General features: G+C 51.9%; 1 protein-coding gene across 3 annotated transcripts in view; it reads left to right on the top strand.

Annotated features, from left to right (window-relative positions):
• Positions 1-21,599, top strand: part of IGFBP2 (insulin like growth factor binding protein 2) — an 80,208-nt gene that overhangs the window by 2,854 nt on the left and 55,755 nt on the right. The window contains exon 1 of one of the 3 annotated variants that reach the window (XM_080398752.1): positions 13,614-14,785. The exons of 1 other annotated variant lie outside the window; for it this stretch is intronic. In XM_080398752.1, the coding sequence (XP_080254878.1) occupies positions 14,383-14,785 (403 nt within the window). In that variant the 5' untranslated portion in view covers positions 13,614-14,382. Of the gene's footprint in view, positions 1-13,613; positions 14,786-16,565; positions 20,269-21,599 lie in introns of those variants that run through there. One more of the 3 variants, XM_080398753.1, reaches the window with a different exon arrangement.

Below are 21,599 nucleotides of genomic sequence, written 5' to 3'. Positions count from 1 at the left end.
TGTATATAATGCAAACACTATGGTGATGAGGAAACCAAAGCAGGTTTGATAGATCTTCCTCTAAAGTTAATTTCAAACCCGTGCCCATCTGACCTGGTGTTTGGAAAGGCTGAACCTACCTTTTAGGAGTCATTCACTGCAGTCAGGCACCTTTTTGACCCATACAAGGGAGATAGACCCACCATTGGTGTGGGCAGGTCTTGCCTGTCCCCAAAGCTGTACCCACACTGCTCAGCCCATGTCTGGGTGTCCCTTAGACTCTCTACTCCTGAGAATTTTTCTTCTTTTCTATGTACTTTTTCCCATTCAGGATGCCCCAATGAGGAAGGGTTCAAGAGTGGGGGTCTTGTATGGGACTGAGCCCCTTGGCATGAAAACATCACCATGCTTTTGTTATTTTGTGCACCTGATGTGATAGACTTTACAGGCGTTCTTTGCTTCAGCCATTTACAAGGCCTGATTTTAGTCCAAAACAAGCTTCCTTGAAATAAAATAGTAATTTTCCAGTCTTCCTGTAGAAGCCAAAAGTATTTTAAGTTGGACTGGCCTGACCTAAACACAGGGTGGGGAGGGAGTTGGTAGGTTGGGGACATTTTAATAATGAAAAGAAGAATGTGAAAGGAAGGATTAAACATGGTGTTTTATGTGTATTTATTGAGTCAATTTATAAGGTGCCTTTTGCAAAATATCTGGAGCGCTGCATGAAAAACCACAAAGCAAAATATTTGAAAAATTTGGACATGAAGCCAGAGTGTCCCAGCATACAGCCAGGCAGTGGAGGAGAACCTGGCACCAGGAGCAGCTCTCTAATCACCAGGCACCAGCTGAAGGAGATCTGTGTCTGTAGGGCAAGATGAGCTGTCAAGGGAAGGCACCTGTGAGGCAGCCAGCCACTGGTGGGATTCTGTGGGCGGTCTGGAGGACAGGGTGGCTCAGCCCATCAGATCTCCAAATGGAGAGTCCTGGAATGAAAGACCTCGCTGAAGATGGGGTGACCCTGGCTGATCTGGGAGGCCTAAAAGTGACCCATTGCAAGCCCAGCTGGTGAACAGATAGTTTCAGCAGCAGAAGTGAGGCTGCCTGGATGGGGAGCACACTGGTGAGCTCCTCCTGTACCACACAATCCTCAACACTGCTGTCCCTGGACCAGTTTCAGGGAGAAGCCAATTAGCAGCCCTTACATTAATTTCACCTGGCCTTGACAAGAGCACAGATGTTTGTGGCATGGTCTCTGTTAGAGGATTTTCTTGCTCGCAGTTGAAGGTCAGCACGAGTGTTGACTTTGGCATGCTGCCGCACTGACAGCATGTTCCCTTGAGATGTCCAGAGCTTCCCCCTCCAGCTTTGGTGCTCCACTCAGCCCTGCCGAGCGTCTACCAAGTGCCACCCCAGGGTGACTGCCTCTGAGTTGGTTGGGACAATTACTACAAATAACAAGGCTTTGGGCAATGTCTGTTGGGAAAGGGGTTTTGTATAGATGTCCCTTGAGAGTGACCCAGGGTCTTTTGGGTTGGCTTCCCAGTGGGATGGAGCCATGGTGAAGAGTCAGAGGTGCTCTAAATGTGATCCATTTCCCTGATGTATGATCTGTTTGTCTACCTGTTCATCTGTCTGTCCCAGTCTTGGAAGAGAGGTGATAACAAGAATCATGAAGGCCAGGCCTTCCACTGGGATCCTGAATGAGAAGCACAGGCCGATGCACCCATATCTCGGTGTGAGAAAGGCAGCATTGCCTGGCTCTGTCACGTGGTTTTCAGGTATTATTTGGACACTATCCTTACCCTGAGAACTTTACCAGCTAGGAGAAGAACTGATGTACAGCCTGATATTTTTCAGAAATACATGTGTGCCCAAAGCAGAAAGGTACTTGTGTGGAAGATGTTAGAATAGGGGCTGATACTTGGCGGTGGTGCAAAGCATTGCTGGAGGAGCTGGTTTGCATGCAGGAGGACTTGACCTTGAACTTTATCCTGCAGTTCAAGCCAACATCCTCTACCCCCTAGGCCTGAAAAATGTTCCTCCCCCTTGCTTTAAAAATACATTTGTTATGTCTAATGTTTCTGGCCAGAGCAATGGTACAGACTTTTACCCGCAGAGCTATGCGGGTCAGGGGTGGGGGGTGCTGTGATTTGTGAGTGGCTTTAGCTAGGCTCGCTGGAGTCCCCAGTGCAGTTACACCAGCAGAGCTGTTCTTTTCAGGGGACAGTTTATTGCCATTCCAGGGGATGATGGCTTTATTGTCCCAGTGTGAAGTACAACCCTGCTAGACTTTCTGGGCTCACACTAGGCTGTGGGCGCCACAAGCTAGCTGTGACATCCGTGCTGCCAGTTTGAGAGTGGGTCTGAGAGCAGATACCCAAAGCTCTGACCTGCTCACGTTCAAAGGACCAGCCAGAGGGCTCAGGCTCTGGGTGTCTGCCCAGGACCGGAGCGGTGTCTCTCTGATCATCCAGAGCACGTGAACCAAGTCTTGGATCTCGGCTGCATGGCTCCAGGCCTCATGTGGGGCATGTGTTCACATGCAAGCAATGTGGCTAGCAGATGAGTCCCATGTTGGGGACAAGCTCAGGTAGAGTAGTCATGTCCCCTGTCATCCCATGAGTTAGGTACAGAACAGGGCATGGACAGAAATGGTGATGGAGCAGGTTTGCCTGTGCCCTCAGAGCTGGGTGCAGCGGTCATTGCAGTCAGACTGCCTGGTCCCCAGCCAGAGCACCTCAGCTCCCAGGCCCAGCTGCAGACTGGCTCTCCTTGGGATCATGCACACAACCTCCTCCACTCCAGCTGCTGGGTTTTGCAGGGGAGAGCAGAGGCCATTGCCATGCTGCCAGGTGCCTGGGGTGAGTCATGGAGTGCAACACTGCCCCAACCCCATCAAGTCAGTCTAGACACAGGGGAAGTCCAGCTGCCTGCAAACACCCCATCCCATCAACTTCTTGGCCAAGCTGCGCTGTCCTGGCTGGCTTGGGTAATTTGGAAGGACTCCAGTGGAGGTTTTGGCAGGCTGATCTCTCACTGCTCTTCCCAGTTCAGACCAATGTGGTGAACTGGTTTACTGAGCACTTCATACTCTTCACTGTGTTTTTTGCCCTTCTTTGAGTGATGACTGTGTGTGCTGGCAAAATGGCAACATGCATGTGGTGACACCGTTCATCTTCATGTGAGAGGTTACCGTTGTGCTGGACTGGGTGCATCTACTTGCTTTTGTGGAGAAAAGCAGGTGCAGAGGGCAACCGTGGTGATTTTGCAAGGAACAGTGTTGGCTATAAAAAGCCACATGGTTGGGTCCCATCTCTGCCACACCAGGGTGGGTTTTCTAGCAAATTCCCAGCAGTGGGGTGCGTGTGAGGTGTCCTAAGAAAGATTCTACCTGTCTCGGAGGATGCAGGTGAAAGAGGGGATATTGCAGTGCCATGTGGATCGTGCTGAGCTTGCTATAAAAACTCTCCAAGTGCTTAACACTGCTGTTGAATTTTTTTTAATGTGAATAGTTCGTCTGGAGAAGCCGACATTTCCCCACAGGCCATGATTTAAACCTTGTGGGAGCTGGTGTGCAGGCTGCTGGTTGTGTGCGTATACGGGAATCCTGGCTGGCTCCCATGCAACTCCCTGCCCTGCCCCATCCCATGAAACTGGGAGATGCAGAAGCTATTTCCTAGGAGATCTTTTGTGTTTATGCTCTGCTGGGTCGGGCTGGCCCACAAAAGCCATTGGGCTGGGGGTTGTTTCTGTAGTGGCTGGAGGAGTTTGGAAGCTGGACGTCTTCTCACAGTGCCAGCTGCGCCCTCATCTCCTCTCCATGGGGCAGCGCAGTCCTGCTTGGACAGGATGGCAAGACCCTCCTGACATCCATCTCCTGCTCTTCTAGGCACGTTAATGCAGCACTGGAAAGCCGTGTTCATCTCCCGCAGGAAGACAGACACCCAAATCTTGAGAACCCGAGCTAGAAAAAGCTCGTTGCATTGAGATGTTGGGTAACTCAGAGAGGTAGAAGTGGCAAGAAGATCTTTCCTCTTTTGTTAGCTGGCCCTGCATCACCTTCTGTACCCACTGCGGTTTCTAGCTCTGGCATGCCTGTGTTCGGTTCCCGCTGCGCCCCCACTTGCAGTCCCGCCCGGGCTGCGCGGTGCGGACCCCGACGCGGGGCCGGGCTGGCCGAGCGCAGGCGGCCGGCAGGGGGCAGGCGAGCCCAGCGCGCCCCCGCACCGCACCGCCCCGCACCGCCCGCCCCGGGGCTGGGGGGACACCCGCGGGGGCTGCTTGGGCTCCCAGCAGGCAGCATCACCTTACCCAGCCCCTTTTCCTCCCCTCTTCGCCTGGCTGCATCGTAACGTTTCTCCTGGCCAGTTAACACCGTATTTTATTCTTTGCTACATCTGTCTCCTGACTGGTACTGGCATGATCTTATAGGTAAAAATTGTTTAGCTATTTTTCAACCTTATATGTGGAGAGATACAAAAAGTAATTTTTTATGGGCTTTGTTTCCTGTGTTTGTTTCGTGCTGTTTTGGAAGACATCTTCCTCTTTCTTTGGTCCACTTTGGCCCTGGGACCTTGACAGCTGATTCCCTGGAAGAGCTGCTGTTCCTCCAGCCTGTCAGCTACAAGCAAGGAGCAGCTCTGCTCAAGGTGCTCAGATGGTGCCTGCTGCTCCTTCACAGCTCTAGTGCATCCATGCATTCACGTTGTTATCTGTTACTGTTCCAGCTGGCAGGTACACAGTCCCACATGCTGCAGGACATGATTTTCCTAATGAAGTCGCTTTCTTTCTGGGAATGTGCACTGTTCACCCTTAGGCCTGGCTGAGGTTTAAGATTTAAGATTTAACTAGCAAATTTTTAAAAAAGGCAAGCTTGAAGTGAAGCAGATATTTCTGTCTTCTTTTTTGGGGGGACGCTTTCTCTTTGTTCTCAGGACAAATTAGTGTGTGTGCATCATCAAAGTGATTTAAAGTGTGGTTCAACTCTCAAAAGACACTATGGAAAAACAGCACCAGTTGTTGTGCATTTGCTTCCTTTAAAGGGTCAGAATTGGGCTGTACTTGCTGCAGGCTGGGAGAGTTAAAAATGCGGTAGGAAATCATGTACTCATTTGCCTTTGAATGCCTGTAGTGCACAGGCTGCTGGGTCTCAGGCTCTTCTGAAAAATCCCAGCAATGAAGGTAAGTAGGCTTTACTCCAGCTCACAGCTGTTCTAGTAGGTAAAGTGAGTAGCTGGTTTATTGCCTAAGATAAAGGCTGTGTCTGCTCTTCACTGCTCCCCCCTGCAGCCACACCAGCAGCGCCTGCCAGGACAGTGACCTATGGGATAGGCAGATGCTGGAGGACAACGGTGGATGTGGCACAGAGCAAGAAAGCGGATTAGCAGGTTCTGGCTGGGTGGATATACCAAAATCCAGGGTGTTGCATAGGGCTTGGGGATGTAGATTCAGACCTGTTGATTTAGAGTTGGTGGGTGAGGGAGGAGAACCTGTGTTTGCAGAAGGCCCGTTAGGAAACAGCTTTCTCTGGTGGGATGGGTTTCATTTGGAGTCTGCAAGAGACAATAAACAGGAAGTCCCACAATGACATTTTTATGGAGCTGCTTTGCAGAGTGGGGCTGCACTTTAAAATCCAATTTTAGTTTATTTGAGTGGGAGCGTCCTCAGCTTTGATGTCGACTTGCTTTCAAAGCAGTGTGATAGAACTTGGCTCATGCAGCTCTGATGTCCAGGCAAACCCGTGATCCGTGATCTGGATCCCTCCTGTTATCTTCCTAAAAGCCCTCTGTCCTTTCATTGGTCTACGCTCGTGCTCATGCTTTGAGATCTTGGCTGTAGTGTTTTTGTGAAGGGTTAATTAGCAAATTGTATTCTGTGGCAGAGATGACTTCATTTTAAGGTTTAAGTAGCTTTCTACATCAGGCCAGTAAAATATTCTTGGAAATAGACACAGAGCTATAAACACAAAATCATACTCTACTGCTGAGTGGGACACCAAAATTTTTAATAAAAGCTCTGGTTAATAACTAGCATCTGATAGCAAGCAATGAGGAGAGGCTGCAAGCTGGAGAATCAATCTGGAGAAGAGAAGGTAAGAGCTAATTGCTGTGTTTGACTCTCCAAAGGGAGGATTCAAGAGGATGGAGCAGATCTCTTCTCAGAGGGACACCATGAAAGGACAAGAAGCAATAAGGACAAGTTGCTATGAGGAAAGTTTTGTCTCAGTAAAAAGAAAACAAGTTCACAAGGAGAGTGGTTTTGCCCAGAGAGGCTGTAGGATCTCCATTCCTAGAGATATTTAAAACTGGACAGAACAGACCCTGAGCTACTTTTTCCAGCTCTGAAGGGGACCTCTGGAGGTTTCTAGCTGAACCCTCTTCTTTGCATGGTATCTGTTTGCTTGTGGTTGGGGGCTCCAGGAGGTGCTGGGTTGTGGGATCGCCAGGTGACCTTTTCTTGGGGTAGAAGTACTATACAGCCTTGGGCAGTGGTGACCCACCCTTGTTACTTTTGTCATGCATTTTCTTGGGGAAGGTGTCCACGTCAGCAAGGAAGGGGAGAGCTTGTTAGTCCAGCTCCTTCTCTGTAACAAAAATTGGTGAGGGTCCAGAGGAGCAAGCCAGAAATGAGCAGTGATGCTTGGACAGAAGGTCGTGGAAGAGGTCTTGCTTGTGGGCTGCATGTCACTGCTTGTGTTCACAGGCTGGTACATATAAACATACTGAAGAAAAGGAAAAAAGTTGCTGCCGTGGGAGCGTCCTGCAAGGGGAAACCCACCTGGAAGGCTGCCCGGCTGTCTCAGCAGGGCTGCAACAGTGCAGGAGGGCTCATCGCATTACCTTGGAGTGAGATCATCCAGATCACCCCCTCTCACACCTGCCTTTACAAAGCATATGATTAAATATTCTGAGTCGAGGCCCTGTGTTTTTCTGATGGCTTCTTGGTTAAGTACCGTTATGGGTCGAACAGCTGTGATGGTCACCAGAGATGTTCATCTCTAGCTGCTAGCAGAAAAGGACACCTTTAAACAGGGTTGGTTCCTCAGTCTTTCTTCTGTGCTGTTGCTGAGGAGGGCAAGGGGATTTGTCTGGAGGCAGAAAGGTAGAGTTGGTGTTGCCCCAAGATGCCCTACAAGTGGTCTCTGCCTTTACCACTGAGCAAGGACAGAGGTGGGACAGAGCTTGTGTGAGATCAGGGGAGCTGTGGGGTGAGGACCTGTTTCTGCAAGATGCTCTGTCCCCTCAGCTCTTGGCTCCATCTCCCTCTGCCATGGCCACACCTCCAGAAATGAGTCAGACCCAAAAGAGGTGCAGACATGGGACCAGGGAAATGGGACTAATGACATTCTTGGTTTAGGAGTTGGTAGGGAGTCAAAGGCAGCACAGCCCTGCGTGTTCCCAAATCCTGGAGTAGCTCCTGTTCCTCAACAGCCAGGAGACTGCAGGGGCCTGGGGTTTCCTTTGTGTTAGAGGTAAATATCAGTGCACCTTCAAATACTTCTCTTGCCCTAGGAGAGCTCTGTGCTCTGGGTTAAGATCTGAATGGTCTGCCTTGTCCCCAGCCAACGCAAGACTCTTCCCTGTATTTTTTCCAGTACTTGTTTTATTTGTCCCAGGAGATGAATATCAAGTTACTTCCCTAGGAGGCTTTGACATAGGCAGCTAGAGACCAGCAGCTGGAGGCTTTTCTTGATATGTAGTCACACCACACCTCCCTTTCATTCGTCCTGTTCCATCCAAGCACTTTCCATGGGCTAGCATAAGAACCCCTGCTCCTCCTGGGGCTGCAGCCCCTTTCCACTCCATTCCTGCATGCAATGTTGTTACTCAAAGCAGTATCTCGGCGTGGTGCCTAGGGAAGAGCTGTTTTCTCTCCTGAGTAGATTCTCCAAAGCTGTTATTACTTTCCAACAGCAAATACAAAGCAAGTGGAAATGCTGGCTGATGCTGCTAATAAAATTCTTAAACATCTATGTGAGCTTTGAAATGCTTTCATCCCGCTGCCCTGCTCAAGGGGTACCAGACATGAAGGGAAAGCCTGTCAGTGTAAATGTCAAAGGGATCTGTGGGTTCTTATATTTGTCAGGAGGATGCTGCCCGTTTCCTATTCCCACTGTGTCACAGGGCTGGGAGGCTGTTCCAGCCCTTTCCAAGGAGCCAGACTCTCTAGCATCTGGACTCATTTAAACAAAGTGATTTTGAATCTAACTTTTGTCTAGGGATCTAAATCCCCTGGAAACCAAGGAGCACATTGGAAGACTCGGTAGGTGCCCATGCGTTTGTGGGAGCACTCCTACCACGCAAGGGGAATCAGGGTTGGGTGGCCTGGAGAGGGAAGGTCTCTGAGGCCAAAGGAGGTGGTCCTCAGGTAAGAAGCTAGGGCTGTTAGCCACCAAACCCAGAGAGTATTAATCCCCATTCCCTATAGGTTAGGGCTGGGATTCTGTGGTGTTTGAAAACTGTGGTGTTTGTGGTGCTGTAGTTTTAGGGTCTTTGCAAAGTCACCTTTTGCTGATATCCTGAGCACTGCAACTTAGAAACCGTAAATACAGAAACTGTGGGTAGTACCAGGTACTTCAGTCACCCAAGACCCACTTCAAACAGAGTCGTGTTTAAAGTAGAACATTTCTGCAAAGATGTGCTGCCACCTTGGACTGAGGTAAAGGCTCTTCTTTCCCCTCCCTCATGTACATCTCCTTCATCCTTGCCATGTCCTTTTCCAACAGCAATTAACCCTGGTACCAGCTGAAATCAAGGGCCATCTCCACACAAATCCTCTCTGCTCTTGATTTATCATTTCTATAAGGCAAGTCACTGTGCCTGACCATCCTAGGTCAATATTTAAGCCTTTTTGCATCACCTCCTCCTGATCTGCTTCTTGGTTTTAAGCTGCTTTGTACACCTGAGACTAATAAAGGCATCTTTGAGGGATGCTTAGGGATGAGAGTAGTTTGGCTACTGGTGTGTCCAAATCCATCCATAGCCTCTGCTATGTATGTCATCTACAAGCCTGTGCTACGTACGGTAATAGCAGACCAGACAAACCCGTGGCACCCTGCATCCCTCCCCTGCACCCTTGCTGGAGAGCAGCAGTGCCTGAGAGATGGGCCTGAAAACCACCACTGCTTTATGCCTTCCAGCTAATGGGGGGTGGTGGGGGGTGGTGGGTGTTTAGCTCTGCTAATCTCGCATCAGTGTTGGAGAAACCTAAACAAACCAGCCTGGACCACTCCAAGGCATTCATAATTAACTGGATCAAGCTCATAGATAATGAGTTTAGGGCTGCTCTAAAAACATCTCAGATAAGGTAAATGTAAAAACAATTGGCCCTTCTGCTGACATCTGAACTCTGGCCAGGCTGATGCACCTGGGGAAAACAATCTGAGGGTAGAGGGGGGCCTGGGACATCAGGCAGGTTCAGACCTCTGAGCATGACCTGTGGAGCAGCAGAGCTAAGGGTGAGGATCAGAGCCGCAGGAGCTCATGGGACACCCGCACTCCTCACACTGGAGCCAACCAAGCTCCAGAGAGCAAGTGCTGAGGGAAGCTTGAAACATGCATTTTGGTGCAGGGGGAGGACAAGAGGCTGAAATGTAACTAGTTGCAGGGCAAACAAAAAGCAAGTCACCACCAGGAGTGAAGGCTGGAGGGCAGGGGCAGGCAGAGTGTGCTGGGGAGCCCTGCAACAACCAGCCTAGGTGGTGCAGCTCTGCCCTCGCCTCGTGTGGAGCAGGGGGAGTGCTTGGAGCCCACTCATTAAATAATTTCTTTTGCAAGCCTGCCATTTTCAGTGTGATTGCCTTGGGGAGCAGCTGGCACTGTGGGCAGGCTGGATCAAGTGGGTCCCGTAGTGCCTCCTGTAGGAGCCCTGCTCAGCTCACTCCCCATCACCCCGACTTGGTGGGCAAAACTGCTGAACTGGGGTGTCTGGAGGCGAGTGAAGTTTCACTCTCCCTGCTCCTGTGGCCTGGGGACAAGGTGGCATGGGGCTGGAGCACTGGGGAGTGTGGGGGAGATGTGGTAGGGAGCCTTTTCCCAAATGCCAGTGTAGGGAAGGAGAGCTGGGCTTGTGGGTGAGGTGGGATTTCCCTCCAAGAGTGTGTGAGGGAGCTCTGGCAGCTTGACCGGCTGCTGAGGGGAAAAGCCTGCTGGCCAGCAAGAGCAGGGCATCACTCAAGACCATGAACGCGCACATATCCCATGAAGAGGCTTAACATCACTGTAATTGGCTTTTAAAGCTATTTTGGTCCATTTGAGGGGGAGACAGGGTCTCCCCTGCAGATGACAGAGATCAGGGTGGAGTTTCTTCTGCCCCCACTACTGACTCACGCTGACCTTGGGCATGTCCCCCTGCCACCCCCCATGGAGGGACGGGAGCAAGGGAGGGCAGACCCCTCACTGTCCCACCCTGGTGTGCTTCGTTCTGAGTCAACGGCAATTCCCAGGTCCCAGGTCCTCAGCAAACTTTTACTCATAGCCAAAGTTTGTCAGATCTTCAGGAAGAAAGCCAGATGCTGGCCACCAAATACTGACATCAGGCCCAGCATGCATCCACACAGCCTTCCTCCTCACAGCCTTCCCTTCCTCATCACCTGCCCCTCGCCATGGCAGCTCTGGGACATGGGAGGCTTTCTCCAGCGCTCACCATAAAGCACTTTGTGTCAATCTATTGAAAAGGAGGCCTTTAAAAATAGTGAGACTGTTTTATTCTTCTTTCCTCTTCTCCCCCCCCGCCCCCCCCCCCGCCCCTTACACACTCACACTGAGCTGAAAATGGGGGAAAGAAAAACACAGGAGGACACATTGTTTTCTCCCCCCAACACCCCCACCCCGGAGCTGTAAAATACTTCTTAATCATTGGGAGCAAGAGGATCTCTGTGCTGGGCCTCCACTTTTTGTTTGTGAGTTTATTTTTCCTAATTCATCCTTGACAAAGGACAGAGCCATAAAAGAATTGACCAGCACGTCTGTGGGAAAAAACTGCCCTGAAAAGGGTCGGAGGAATACTGTAGCATTTCCAAACAATTCCAAGGACTAAAGCCTCTGTGAGATGCAGCTTCAGCTATAACTTGCCTTTCTAGGAACAAGCCTACATCTGTTTGGCAATGCCATATTTTGTAGGGTAAAATAAACCCTTGAGAACAAACAGGCCAGCTTATCCAGAGGGGTAAATGCCTGGGAACAGAGCTCACTTGTTAATCCTAAAACTGTCAGCAAAGACCCACTGGAGAAATTATAGCTGGCCACGGGCACTCAAGCTGTTTTCCCTCTGCCTCCCTGCCTCCCCCCATCCCCACAACAGCTGTAAAATCTTCTTTATTGTTCTGCTGGAGTTGGAGAACAGTGCAGAGAGGGCTGCAGGCTGAGGGCTGCAGCAGCAGGGGCAGGGGGAACGACTTGATCCATTGTGTCTGCACCGGTGCTATTGCTTCGGTGGTGGACAAAGAAAATGACAGCAATAAAAGACGGAGAACAGCCTGAGCACCTACTAAAGAGGCATATGAACAGGAAATCCTGGCTCGTTCCCACATCTGAGCTGCGTATGGTTTCTTTCCCTCCAGGATCATTATGTTTAATGTTCTCCTGCAATTCAGGCAGCTGAGCTGATGGAGCCCCTCCTCTCCCCCCCTCCTTTCCCTTCTCTCATCGGATTTTGAGCCCTCCCTGTGGCAAAATGATTTGTGCACAAGCAGCCTACACAACGGTGCTTATAAGGAATTTGCCCCTGCCAGGAGTTATTAATGGCACCCCAGTAAATGCCCCCAGCAAAACGGGCCGCTGCAAGCATCAAGCGCGTGTTGAAAAATCGGTTTTAAATCGTCCCTTGGGGAATGACCTATTGGCCACCTAAAAAATGCAGGATTGGTTCGCTGTATAATTAAGTTCAGGCCATCTCTTGTGCTTACACATGCAGAAACCCAGATGTCAGCTTGGTACGAGTCAAAGTGCTGGGCTGCTTTTAAAGCACTAGAAGACAGACCGCGAGGGCATAACATTTGCCACTGGAAGAAAACCTACTTTGAATACTGGGAATATTTAACTGACTGCAACAGATAATTAGCCAAACCCTCTTACGCCTCCAAATATAGATTCATTAGTCATATGAAAATATCTCATTGGAACCAAATGTGAGTCATTAGTGAAGTCAATGGCAGATCATAAAAAAGGTACCGAGAGCCTCCTTCCCCCATCCCCGAGAAGTCGTGAGTGTGCGGTGAAAATAATTCTCTCCATTGTCTATTGAACATCTGCTGGCAAATCTGTTTTAAAGGGAGGCTTTTGAGGGGCTGCTTGTGTGCAGGGCTGTGCATCCCATTTTCCCACTTTGCAATTTGTGGGAGTAACGAATGTAAAGTCTGTGCTGGGCTTTTTTCTATTATTTGTTTCTTGTCTTCTTGAAGAGACTTCCTTGAGTCACTCAGGCTAAAATTCAGGTTCCGTAATACAAAAAGGAATTCTGTAATGTGAAGTGGAATAAAAATACCTTTGTTATTTGCTTCTAATTTCAGGGGAACATTTTTGTTGGCTGGGAGTTTCCGAGTCCCCAACACTCAGAGCAATGACTGCTGCAAGCAGCAATAAGCAGCAACAAGTGCTACAGTCATAGGGACCCCAAAACTAACTGGATTCCTCCAGAGGCACAATGGGGATGGTTAAAATCACCGTCCAGCTTAAGCAAGATGCAGACAAGCAATGATGTATTTTAACAAGTAAAGCAAATGGGCAGCTCTTCCATGACAAGGTATTGGCAGTGTGGCGGGCAGCCGGAGAAAGGGACCATGCTTTATTAAACTCTGGTAAAACCTGAGTTATTGCTTGGGAAGTCCCAGGGATGGGGATGGGACTGTGCGCTTGGTCCCAGGATGCATCGCAGGGATTTCATGGAGCATGCTGAATGCCGCAGGCCATCATCCCACCCTGCGCTCGCAGATCCCACAAATAAACATGTTGTTCTATAACTCCAGGGCCGTGAGTAATCCTGTGCACAAAGTTGTGCCACACGAGTCATCATCAACAGCAGCATTTTGCATTTTTCTTAATTTGAAAAAACCAAAACCAAAACAACAAAAAAACTACAGCAGCAAATGTTAACTCTAAGTACCCCAAAGCTGACACTCCTGCTGCTGGGGGAACTCGGGCTCCCTCAGTGCCTGACTTTAGCCGTTCAACCCCACAAAGGTATTAACCAAGTTTTCCAGTTTCATAAGCTCGGTTGCATTCCCTTGGCTTTGTTGTTGTTATTTTCATTAGTCAAAAAAGTCACCTTTGTGTAACAGCCGTTGTACTTAAAATCCTCTGTGTAGCCTGGGTGTTGGGCAGAAGGGAGAGGAGTGTGTTAGGGTTTGAAATGGGTATTTCACACCAAAACCCCAAAGCCCGGAGAACTCAGCCTCTGCATCCCTGGCCACACCCCAGCTTTCGGGCACCCTGGCGAGGCAGGGGAGGCACCGAGCCCGCCACAGCTGCAGCTGGCTTTGGTCTGGGGGTGTAAATGCCCTGTGGGGAGCCAGGCTGGAGATGTGGGCAGCCCTATGGGCACAGAGCTCTGCCACTCCAAGGGGGCTCACCCAGCCTCAGGGTCTGGTTCCCACCGAGGCAGGATGGCTCCCAGGGCCAGGTTTGGGGTGGGGAAGGGGGAGGCTGGATGGCAGGACTGTCCCTGAACCCAGGTTTTGCCCACCCCATCCCCACAGCGGGACCCAGCCTGAGATGTGGCTGCTCATGCCTGGTCTGGCACTTCTGGGGCAAGGGGTGAAAGTGGGCTCCCACCTGCCCCCAGCCCCCCTCCCGTCTCTCTCTGGTGCTGTGGAGATCACTCAGTCCGTCCGTGTCCCCCAGCACTGGGTGTCCCTGTGGGGCAGGACCCCAGCTCTTTTGTGAGGTAGGGTCTCCAACCCTCCCTGCACCAGGCGTCTCTGTGGGGCAGGCCTCACTCGTCCCCGTGGGGCAGGCTCGATTGCCCGGGTGCGGCCCCGCTCTACCCAGCGGGGCAGACCCCAGCCTCCTTGCGCGGCAGATCCATGTCCCCCGTGGGTCACACCTCGGCTCCCACTGCAGCAGCCCCTCGCCCCGTGTTGGTCAGACCCCCCATTTCCTCTTCAGGGCACCCCTAGCCTCCCGTGCGGCAGCCCCAGACCTCCCGGAGTCTGATGCCCTCTCCCTTTGGGGTAGCCCCCCTTCTCCCCTCCGGGGCAGCCCCGACCCCCGCGGGGGGGCGGGCGCGGGGGCGGCTCTAGGACCCGGCGGCGCCGCGGCGCGCCCGGCCCCGCTCCGCTCCGCGCCGCGCCGCGCCGTGCCGCGCCGTGCCGTGCCGTGCCGCGCCGTGCCGTTCGGCTCCGCGCCGCGCCGCCGGGAGGCCGAGCGGCGTGTCCACCTGCCGGCCCCGCCGCCCGTCAGTCCCGCCATGGCGCTCGGCGCGGTCGGTCACGGCGGCGCGGCGCGGGCCGCCTGGCCGCGGCTGCTGGTGGCGGCGGCGGCGGCGGCGCTGGCGCTGGCGGGGCCGGCGCTGCCCGAGGTGCTGTTCCGCTGCCCGCCCTGCACGGCGGAGCGCCTGGCCGCCTGCCCCCCGGCCGCCCGCCCGCCCTGCCCCGAGCTGGTGCGGGAGCCGGGCTGCGGCTGCTGCCCGGTGTGCGCCCGCCTGGAGGCCGAGGCGTGCGGTGTCTACACGCCGCGCTGCGCCGCCGGCTTGCGCTGCTACCCCGACCCCGGCGCCGAGCTGCCCCTGCAAGCCCTGGTGCAGGGGCAGGGCACCTGCGCCCGCCGCCGCGACACGGCCGAGTACGGCGCCAGCGCCGAGCGCCCCGCAGGTGAGAGCGCCCGGCACCGGGGAGCGCGGGCCGGGCGGGGGGCACGCGCAGCCGCGCGCGGAGGACGGGACAGCGCGCGCCCTGCGAGCGAGGGAGCGGACGCCGCGCACCGGGAGCGGGCGGCGGCGCCGGGGTGCTGGGCACCGGGCACTGCGCGCCGCGCTCCGGGCACCGGGGACCGTCTGCATTGCGCACCGGGCGTGCGGCACTGGCACCGGGCACCGCGCTCCCGGGACCGAGCGCCGGGGCAGCGGAGCGCCGGCACGTCCCGGGGACAAAAGGGTCCTGAAGGGTGGCCTAAAGGGGGTGCCGCCGGGGCAGAGGGACCCCTCGAGAGGGCAGGGAAGGGGCATTCCGGCGGGAAGGGAGGGAGAGGGCGTCCGGGGAGGGACAGAGGGAGCAGGAATGAGAGGGGCGCTGGAGGGGGGAGGAAGGACCGTGAGCGCATCCCTGGGCGTGAGGGGAAAATGGGGTATTTGGGGGGTACATCTGCCCCGGGGGTCGGAGGGGTTTCCTGCTGGCACGGGGCAGGAAGCCCAGGGGTGGGGTGTCACAGGGGGAATGCAGGGACTGTCCGGGGCGGGGGCAGGGCAGGGTGGAGGTTGGGGTCTCGTAGAGAAGAAAACCCACGGGGGAAGCTCAGGGTGAAGTTTGGGGGGGATGCAGCTGAAGGGAGGGGGAGCTCTTCGGGGAGCAGAGGGCGGTGGGGGTTCGCATTTGGGTTTGGCGCCGGACTGAAATTACCCCGGAGGGTGACGGATGCCCCAAAGACACGGGGAGAGGCGCTGTGGGAGGACCGTGTGCTGCCTGGTGGGAAGGGGGTGGCTGGGGGACTGCGGGGGCCCTGCTGTGCCGGGAGCCCGCTCCCTGTGGCTGCCTTCCCGGCAGAGCCCGCCCTGGAGTTGGGGTGGCCGCTGCCGGCTGCCGTGGGGGTCCTGGCCCCCTCTGGTCCCCCTGGTCCAGGCACTGGGTCCTGGGGGAAGAGGAGAGTCCCCCGAGGGCACAGCCCCGAGGACGGGGATGCCAACAGGCTCCTGACCTGTTGCTGCGCCTGCTGTGGGAGGCAGCGCTCCAGGGGGTGCCGATACAGCAGAGCTTGGTTTATTGATGCCTCCTCTCCCTTGCGATCCGCCGCAAGCTCTTTCCCTTTTCGTGGCATGTTGAAAATTGCCGAATCAGGTCTGGGAGTAGAAACCAGCACTTTCTCCTTTGAAATCACCCCTCCTTGGCTCCTGCCTCGTTGCTGGTTTTGCTTCCTTGGCTATGACTGGGGCTCTGACCCTGTTTGCATAACTAGTTCAGCAGCACGACTTTGAATTCCCTCCCTTCCCTCTTGTTGAGGCTTTATTTAAAAGCGCTCTGAACCGGGCTGTACCTCTTGGCTTCACTCACCGAGAAGGATGCGAGTGCAGCTTGGGTACCTGCGCATGCTGCTACACTTGAGGGGGAGAGATGGAGAGAGGGGAGTGAAACAAAAACAGCAGCAGGGAAAACTTCAGACGTTGCAAGATGCTGCTTCTGTGCACCCAGGCTGCCATGCTGTGGTCCCCACTCGTGCCCCCCTCCTTTGCCCAGCTGCAAAGGGCTGTGGAGAGCCGGGAGTCTGGAGAACACGTTGATGTGAAATCTTGCTTGACTACGGAATATGGGTGTCAAGGGAATGAATTTTACACTCTCCAGAAGAAGCCAAGGGCGTTCAGATTTAAGGAATCTGGCGCTGACTTCCAGGCTTATGCTTTTACAAGAAGTTGGGGGGGGGGGGGGGGGCATGGAGAGCATTGCAGTGATGGGCTGAAAGGTGATTTTCTGAATTAATGCTGCTTTTATGGACTTCATCTCAGAATTATGTTACTTCACTGGGTATTTTGCTTGATTTTATTATCTTTATTCCTTTACAATGGATGTTATTTATTTGACTGTATCTCTGTGTGTGATACACACACACATAAATAGCCAGTTTAAGAACATTTTAATGTATTAGGTGCTCTGTAATGTCCATAGGGGGTGAATAATAATACTAGCACAACCTTAACGAGCGTGATGTGAAACATGCAGCTGGAATATTCACAGTTGAGCATGTCTTGGCAGAGGAGCTTGGACATCCAGAAAAGGGTTTGCTGTCTTCAGATTACAAAACTTTTAACAGGTTGTTGTACCCATTAGAAAAAACAAAACAAAACAAATCAAAACACCAAAGCAACCGAATCCACAACAAAAACAAAATCCAAATCTGCCAGCTTCGCTTGATACTCTTCTGTTCAGACTCACATCCTCGCTTCCATCTGTAGGGTGCCTGCAAAACATGTACGAGGGAGAGTTTGCTTTTCTTTTAAAGCAGTGACAGGGAAAGCAGTCTGGCACCCAAAAGAGCAGGGATTGGAATTTGCTTTCAAATGCTGATGTTGAGCTAGTTTCAAGAGTGCCCGAGAGCAGTTTTTTGCCTGCAAAAGGCAGGTGTTGAGGCTTTTTTTTTTTTTAAAATGTGCTTAAAGGTATTTGCCCATTTTCCCCTTTCCAACTTGAAAAGGCTCTTTTGGCTAATTCAGGACTGGAATGCAGAGCTCGTGCTATTTCTGAATTAAGAGGTTGGCAATTTTTTTTTGTCCCTGATGAGAGGCAGAAGGATTGCCCAAATGAAACAAGGAATAAAACTCTGCAAATTCTCCTGCTGTGGCTCCAGCATTGTTTAGTCTTCCACATAGGTCTGTAAAGCCAATCCTGAAATGGTTGTAGATGGAAAGTAACATAAACCACCATGTAGCTAGGAAGCAGGGGATGTTGCTCATTGCACAAGAGGCTTTTGGGTATTTTGAAGATGTTGGGAATGTTGGAACAAAATAGCAGCAGTCTGTGGAAATCAGTCTGAGAACTTCTACCCCCTCCCCGGGGAGAGGAGTGCAGGAACTCCCACCGGTGGTGGGAGCGAGGTGGAGGCTCAGCACCTCCAGGGATCAGGGCCTCTGAAATAGTTTTGATGCCACTGGACCACACTCCTTTACAGTTTATTTCAGGTCATTGTGTAACAAGCTTTACGTACTGCTGGCTGGAACTGCCTGAACTGGGGACAGAGGGTTGTTACTGTGCATGCAGAGCTCGCAGAGTTCATGCCAATCTTGAGTGTGTTTATTCTTTCAGCCCCTCAGCGAGACTGGCATGCTGTTTTGCAGATGGACTAAATGATGTGCCCGAGGTTGACCAGGACACAGGGAGCAGGGTGAGGGATGTCTGTGCATGGTGTTAGCAGTCTGCATTCTGGCAGATAATGTCCCAGTCCCTGAGAGCCATCTTCTCTCCAAGCAGATCTGAATGGGTCCTGGAGACACAGTGTGCTTTGAGAGGTGTTGAAACATCAGGTACCGTTGGGGTCTCTCAACCTCTCCAGTCTCAGCTGAAGGGTGGGGATGCTGCCTTCTGCTGTGGCTATCATGAACTGGAATTGGGGGCCTTGCATGGTCTTGTCCAGCTCTCAGCTGCAATGTCCTTCTCCCTTCCTTCTGCTGGGTTTACTCTAACCTTGTGTCAGAGTAGGCTGGTTCAGGAGCTAATCCTGCAGAAAGCCAGCCCCAGGAAACAAGTCAACGGTTTTCTGTCAGATCATTGACCTGAACTGGCTCAGAGTGCAGCAGGGTGCCGGTGCTGTTCCAAGGTGGGAACTTATGCTAGGAGGTGGAGCAGAGCAGACCTTAGCGGTCAGCAAATGTCCTAAATTGTCTTGCCCAAATTATGAGCATAGCTGAAGAACATCTATTTTCTCCTAATGGAGACAAGGTCCTTGGAATAAAACTTGTTCCACTCTGAAAAAAAGGTTCCTGAGCGACTGTTCAGAGCTGACCAGTTAAGGGAATTTTTTTCCCTTTTGCCAGTGCAGTTCAGTTGGGTTTGTAGTATTGTTTTATTTTGTTGTTGAGATATTTGTGCTAATTCAGTGGTATCTGCCTCAGAACCCACTGCTGGCTATTAAGTCCTGCCTTGGAATCTCACTTCTTTATTAAAACAAATGTGGTTTTTTTTTTTAATTCCTTGCCAGTGCAAAGTAACCTTTCCAAATGGAAAGAGAGCTGTGCAAAGAATGTGGCTCCAGGCAAACTTGAACTTGCAGGGCTGGGGTTGCCTCATTCACCTGGTCAGGGATTCCGCTTTGAACTCCCATGATAAAAAAACAGCGTCAAAATAGTTAACTGTTAAAAACACAGCTTGCTTTAGCATCCAACTAAAATCCTTATTTGGGTAGCCCCAAATGCCACACATCCTTCCTTATGGGTCAAATGTCAAAACCTCCATTTCCCCTTGGCAGGCAGCTGCTAAAAGACAGTTTAATGTATTGCTGCAAAACACAGAAGACTCTGAGGTTGGAGGTAGCATAATATAAGTGGAATTTTAACAGCAACTTGAAAACCATGCCAGTAATGCTATGAGTGCATTTTTCATGTCCACTGAATTGCCAGGAAGACTTCTGCTTTTCTCCTGCTTTTGTAAGGAAATAAAGCATCCATCATGATCTGCATGTGCATATCTGTCCTTCTGCCCCCACAACTTCTGACCCTGTCAGTCAAGTTGACCAGATCTAACAGAGCAGTTAACGTTCTGAAGGGGCTGTGTGGCTAAAAAGTGGGCGAAGGGTAGAGGAGAGCCAGGCTATGAGTGTCCCCCTTGTCCTGTGTGAGATGCCTTTTGAGGCAAAAGCACACGACCAAGAGGGAGGTTATTTACAAGTGCTGCAACCAGGCATTCAGCCTGGCTTATGGAAGCTTGGACATTGCTAGGCACCAGCGGAGCCAACGGCAAGAACCAGATCCACAGGAGTGTGTTTATAGGTCCACGGCCACTGCAGCGGCTCTGCCCAGGATAAACTGAATGTCTGCAGAGCTCCTTGCCTTGGAAGAAATTATTAAAAGTGAAATGCAATTAATAATAATAACAGCTCTAAGGATGATATGTGAGTGAAAAAACCACACAGCTCATCTGTCCTCACTGCCTCTGGGGCTCTGCCAGTAGGTGGGCCAGGTCTCCAAGCAATTTTGCGGCAGCTGTGTCGGGTTAAGAGCTAACCTGGTCGGGCCCTGGGCTGGCTGTCGTCTTTAACTATTGAGACAATAAATAGCATCTTGTGGAGCAGCTTCTTGAAAATAATGCTACCCCCTGCCCCAGTCCCACTAGTGTCTGCTGTGGTGGGGTTGATGGTGGTGTGAAAATGGTGGTTTGGAGGGAGGGGGAAGCTTGGGAAGATTTCAAGGCTCTGGCCCAAAGGAGAAATGTGTTTTCATGCCGTCCCTTGGCAAATGATCCGTTTCCTTCTTGCCCTTCGCAGTTGTTTCCTTTCCTCTGGGTTTCAGGCTCATACTCGCTGAGCATGGTATTTGTCAAGCGAACAGCAAGAAGCCCTGTCTGTGAGAAAGTCCATCTCGTTTGTTTTATCCACATCCAGGAATTGAGCCGAGGTAAACAATTCAGGAGGCAAAACAGTGAAAACTGGAATGTGAGAGGTATGTTTGTGTATGGCTCTGTACGAGACCTGGCTGCAGCGTTAGTTGAGGTTAATTTATCTGCCCGATGGGCAGCTGTTGCTATTACCTACAAATGCAACTGGATTTGTGAAGCCAGGGTTTCATCCCAGTGGCCAGCAGCACTTCTGGACCTGCTTTTCCTGGTTGCGTGTTCAGCACCAAGGAGCTAGGAGAAAGAGCTGTTTCCCTGGTGACTTTTGGACTGGGCAATTCCAGCTTTCTGAGCATTGTTTTATCTGCCTTCCCCCCTCGTGCTGATTCCTGCAGGGAGGATCTTTTGCTCTAGGCAGACAGAGTAAGAGGAAGGCTAAGGTAAAATGCAAAGATGCTTTTAAAGCATTTCTGTTACCAGAGGAGGGCTGAGCTTTGTGGTGGTTTCCAGGTGTAAGAATTCCTGGTTTCTTTTCTTGAATCAGGATAAAATATATAATTTTGATCCAGTGGCTGCTTAGCAGACCCCTTCCATATCAGAGGGTGCCAAGCTGTTGCCATTGCATGCGCTTCACTATTGCTTCCACCCTTCTTCAGCCCTGGCTCCTCCTTGGGGAGGTGCTGCCTGAATGAGTGTGCGTGTGACTGCTTTTGAGGGTGTCCTTTAGCAGCGCATACCGAACAGAGTGGACTTGGCTTTCCCTTGTCCTTGCTGACTGTTTGCATTTGCCAGAAGAGGCAGGTTTGGCCTCGGTGGAAGAGTGAGCGAGGCTTTACCCGATGGCATTAGCCTTGTGGGGAAAGCTGTGTTAGTGCCCTGTGTCTGTCTGGGGGAGGGAGTTGCGTTGTCTCCCTTTGCTGTGTACCACGCAACAGCATGCTGCCTCATGGGTGCTGAGTGTGCTACGGGGTTTGGAGACTAACCATGGTGCATGGGCCTGGTGTGGACTTCAGAGAGAAGGAAAAATCCTTGCTGGGGGTCCTGATGTGCAGCTTATTCTTAGCTGCATTTCATCCCTGCTGAGCTGATTTCGTGGCAGTTACGCCCAACTCCCCCCCCTGTCCTGGTGCAGATCCTTGTGCTCCATCATACAGGTCTTGGTCTTTGTCTGGACCCTGAGTGAGCCATGATAGGGAGTTAACCCAGCGAGACCTTCACTTTTCTGGAAGCATGAGTTTTCTGCCAGTTTAGCAGATTGCAAGTCCAGTCTTACTATCATTTCCACAAAGATAAACTACCTTCAGCAGACTGAGTCTGACTGAAACATCTTTGCCTACTTTCAGCAGTCATTGCCAGCAAGCTGGGAGGTGTTTCTCATTCACGAACTGGCCAAGCATGACCTCATTAAACGTGCGAGTTGACACCTAATTATGAGGGA

The sequence above is a fragment of the Falco punctatus genome (assembly GCF_963210335.1).
Source record: "Falco punctatus genome assembly, chromosome: 8".
In the NCBI taxonomy this organism is placed as follows: domain Eukaryota; kingdom Metazoa; phylum Chordata; class Aves; order Falconiformes; family Falconidae; genus Falco; species Falco punctatus.
The sequence above is the reverse complement of the archived record's forward strand: the minus strand, read 5'-3'. Positions and strand labels throughout refer to the sequence as shown.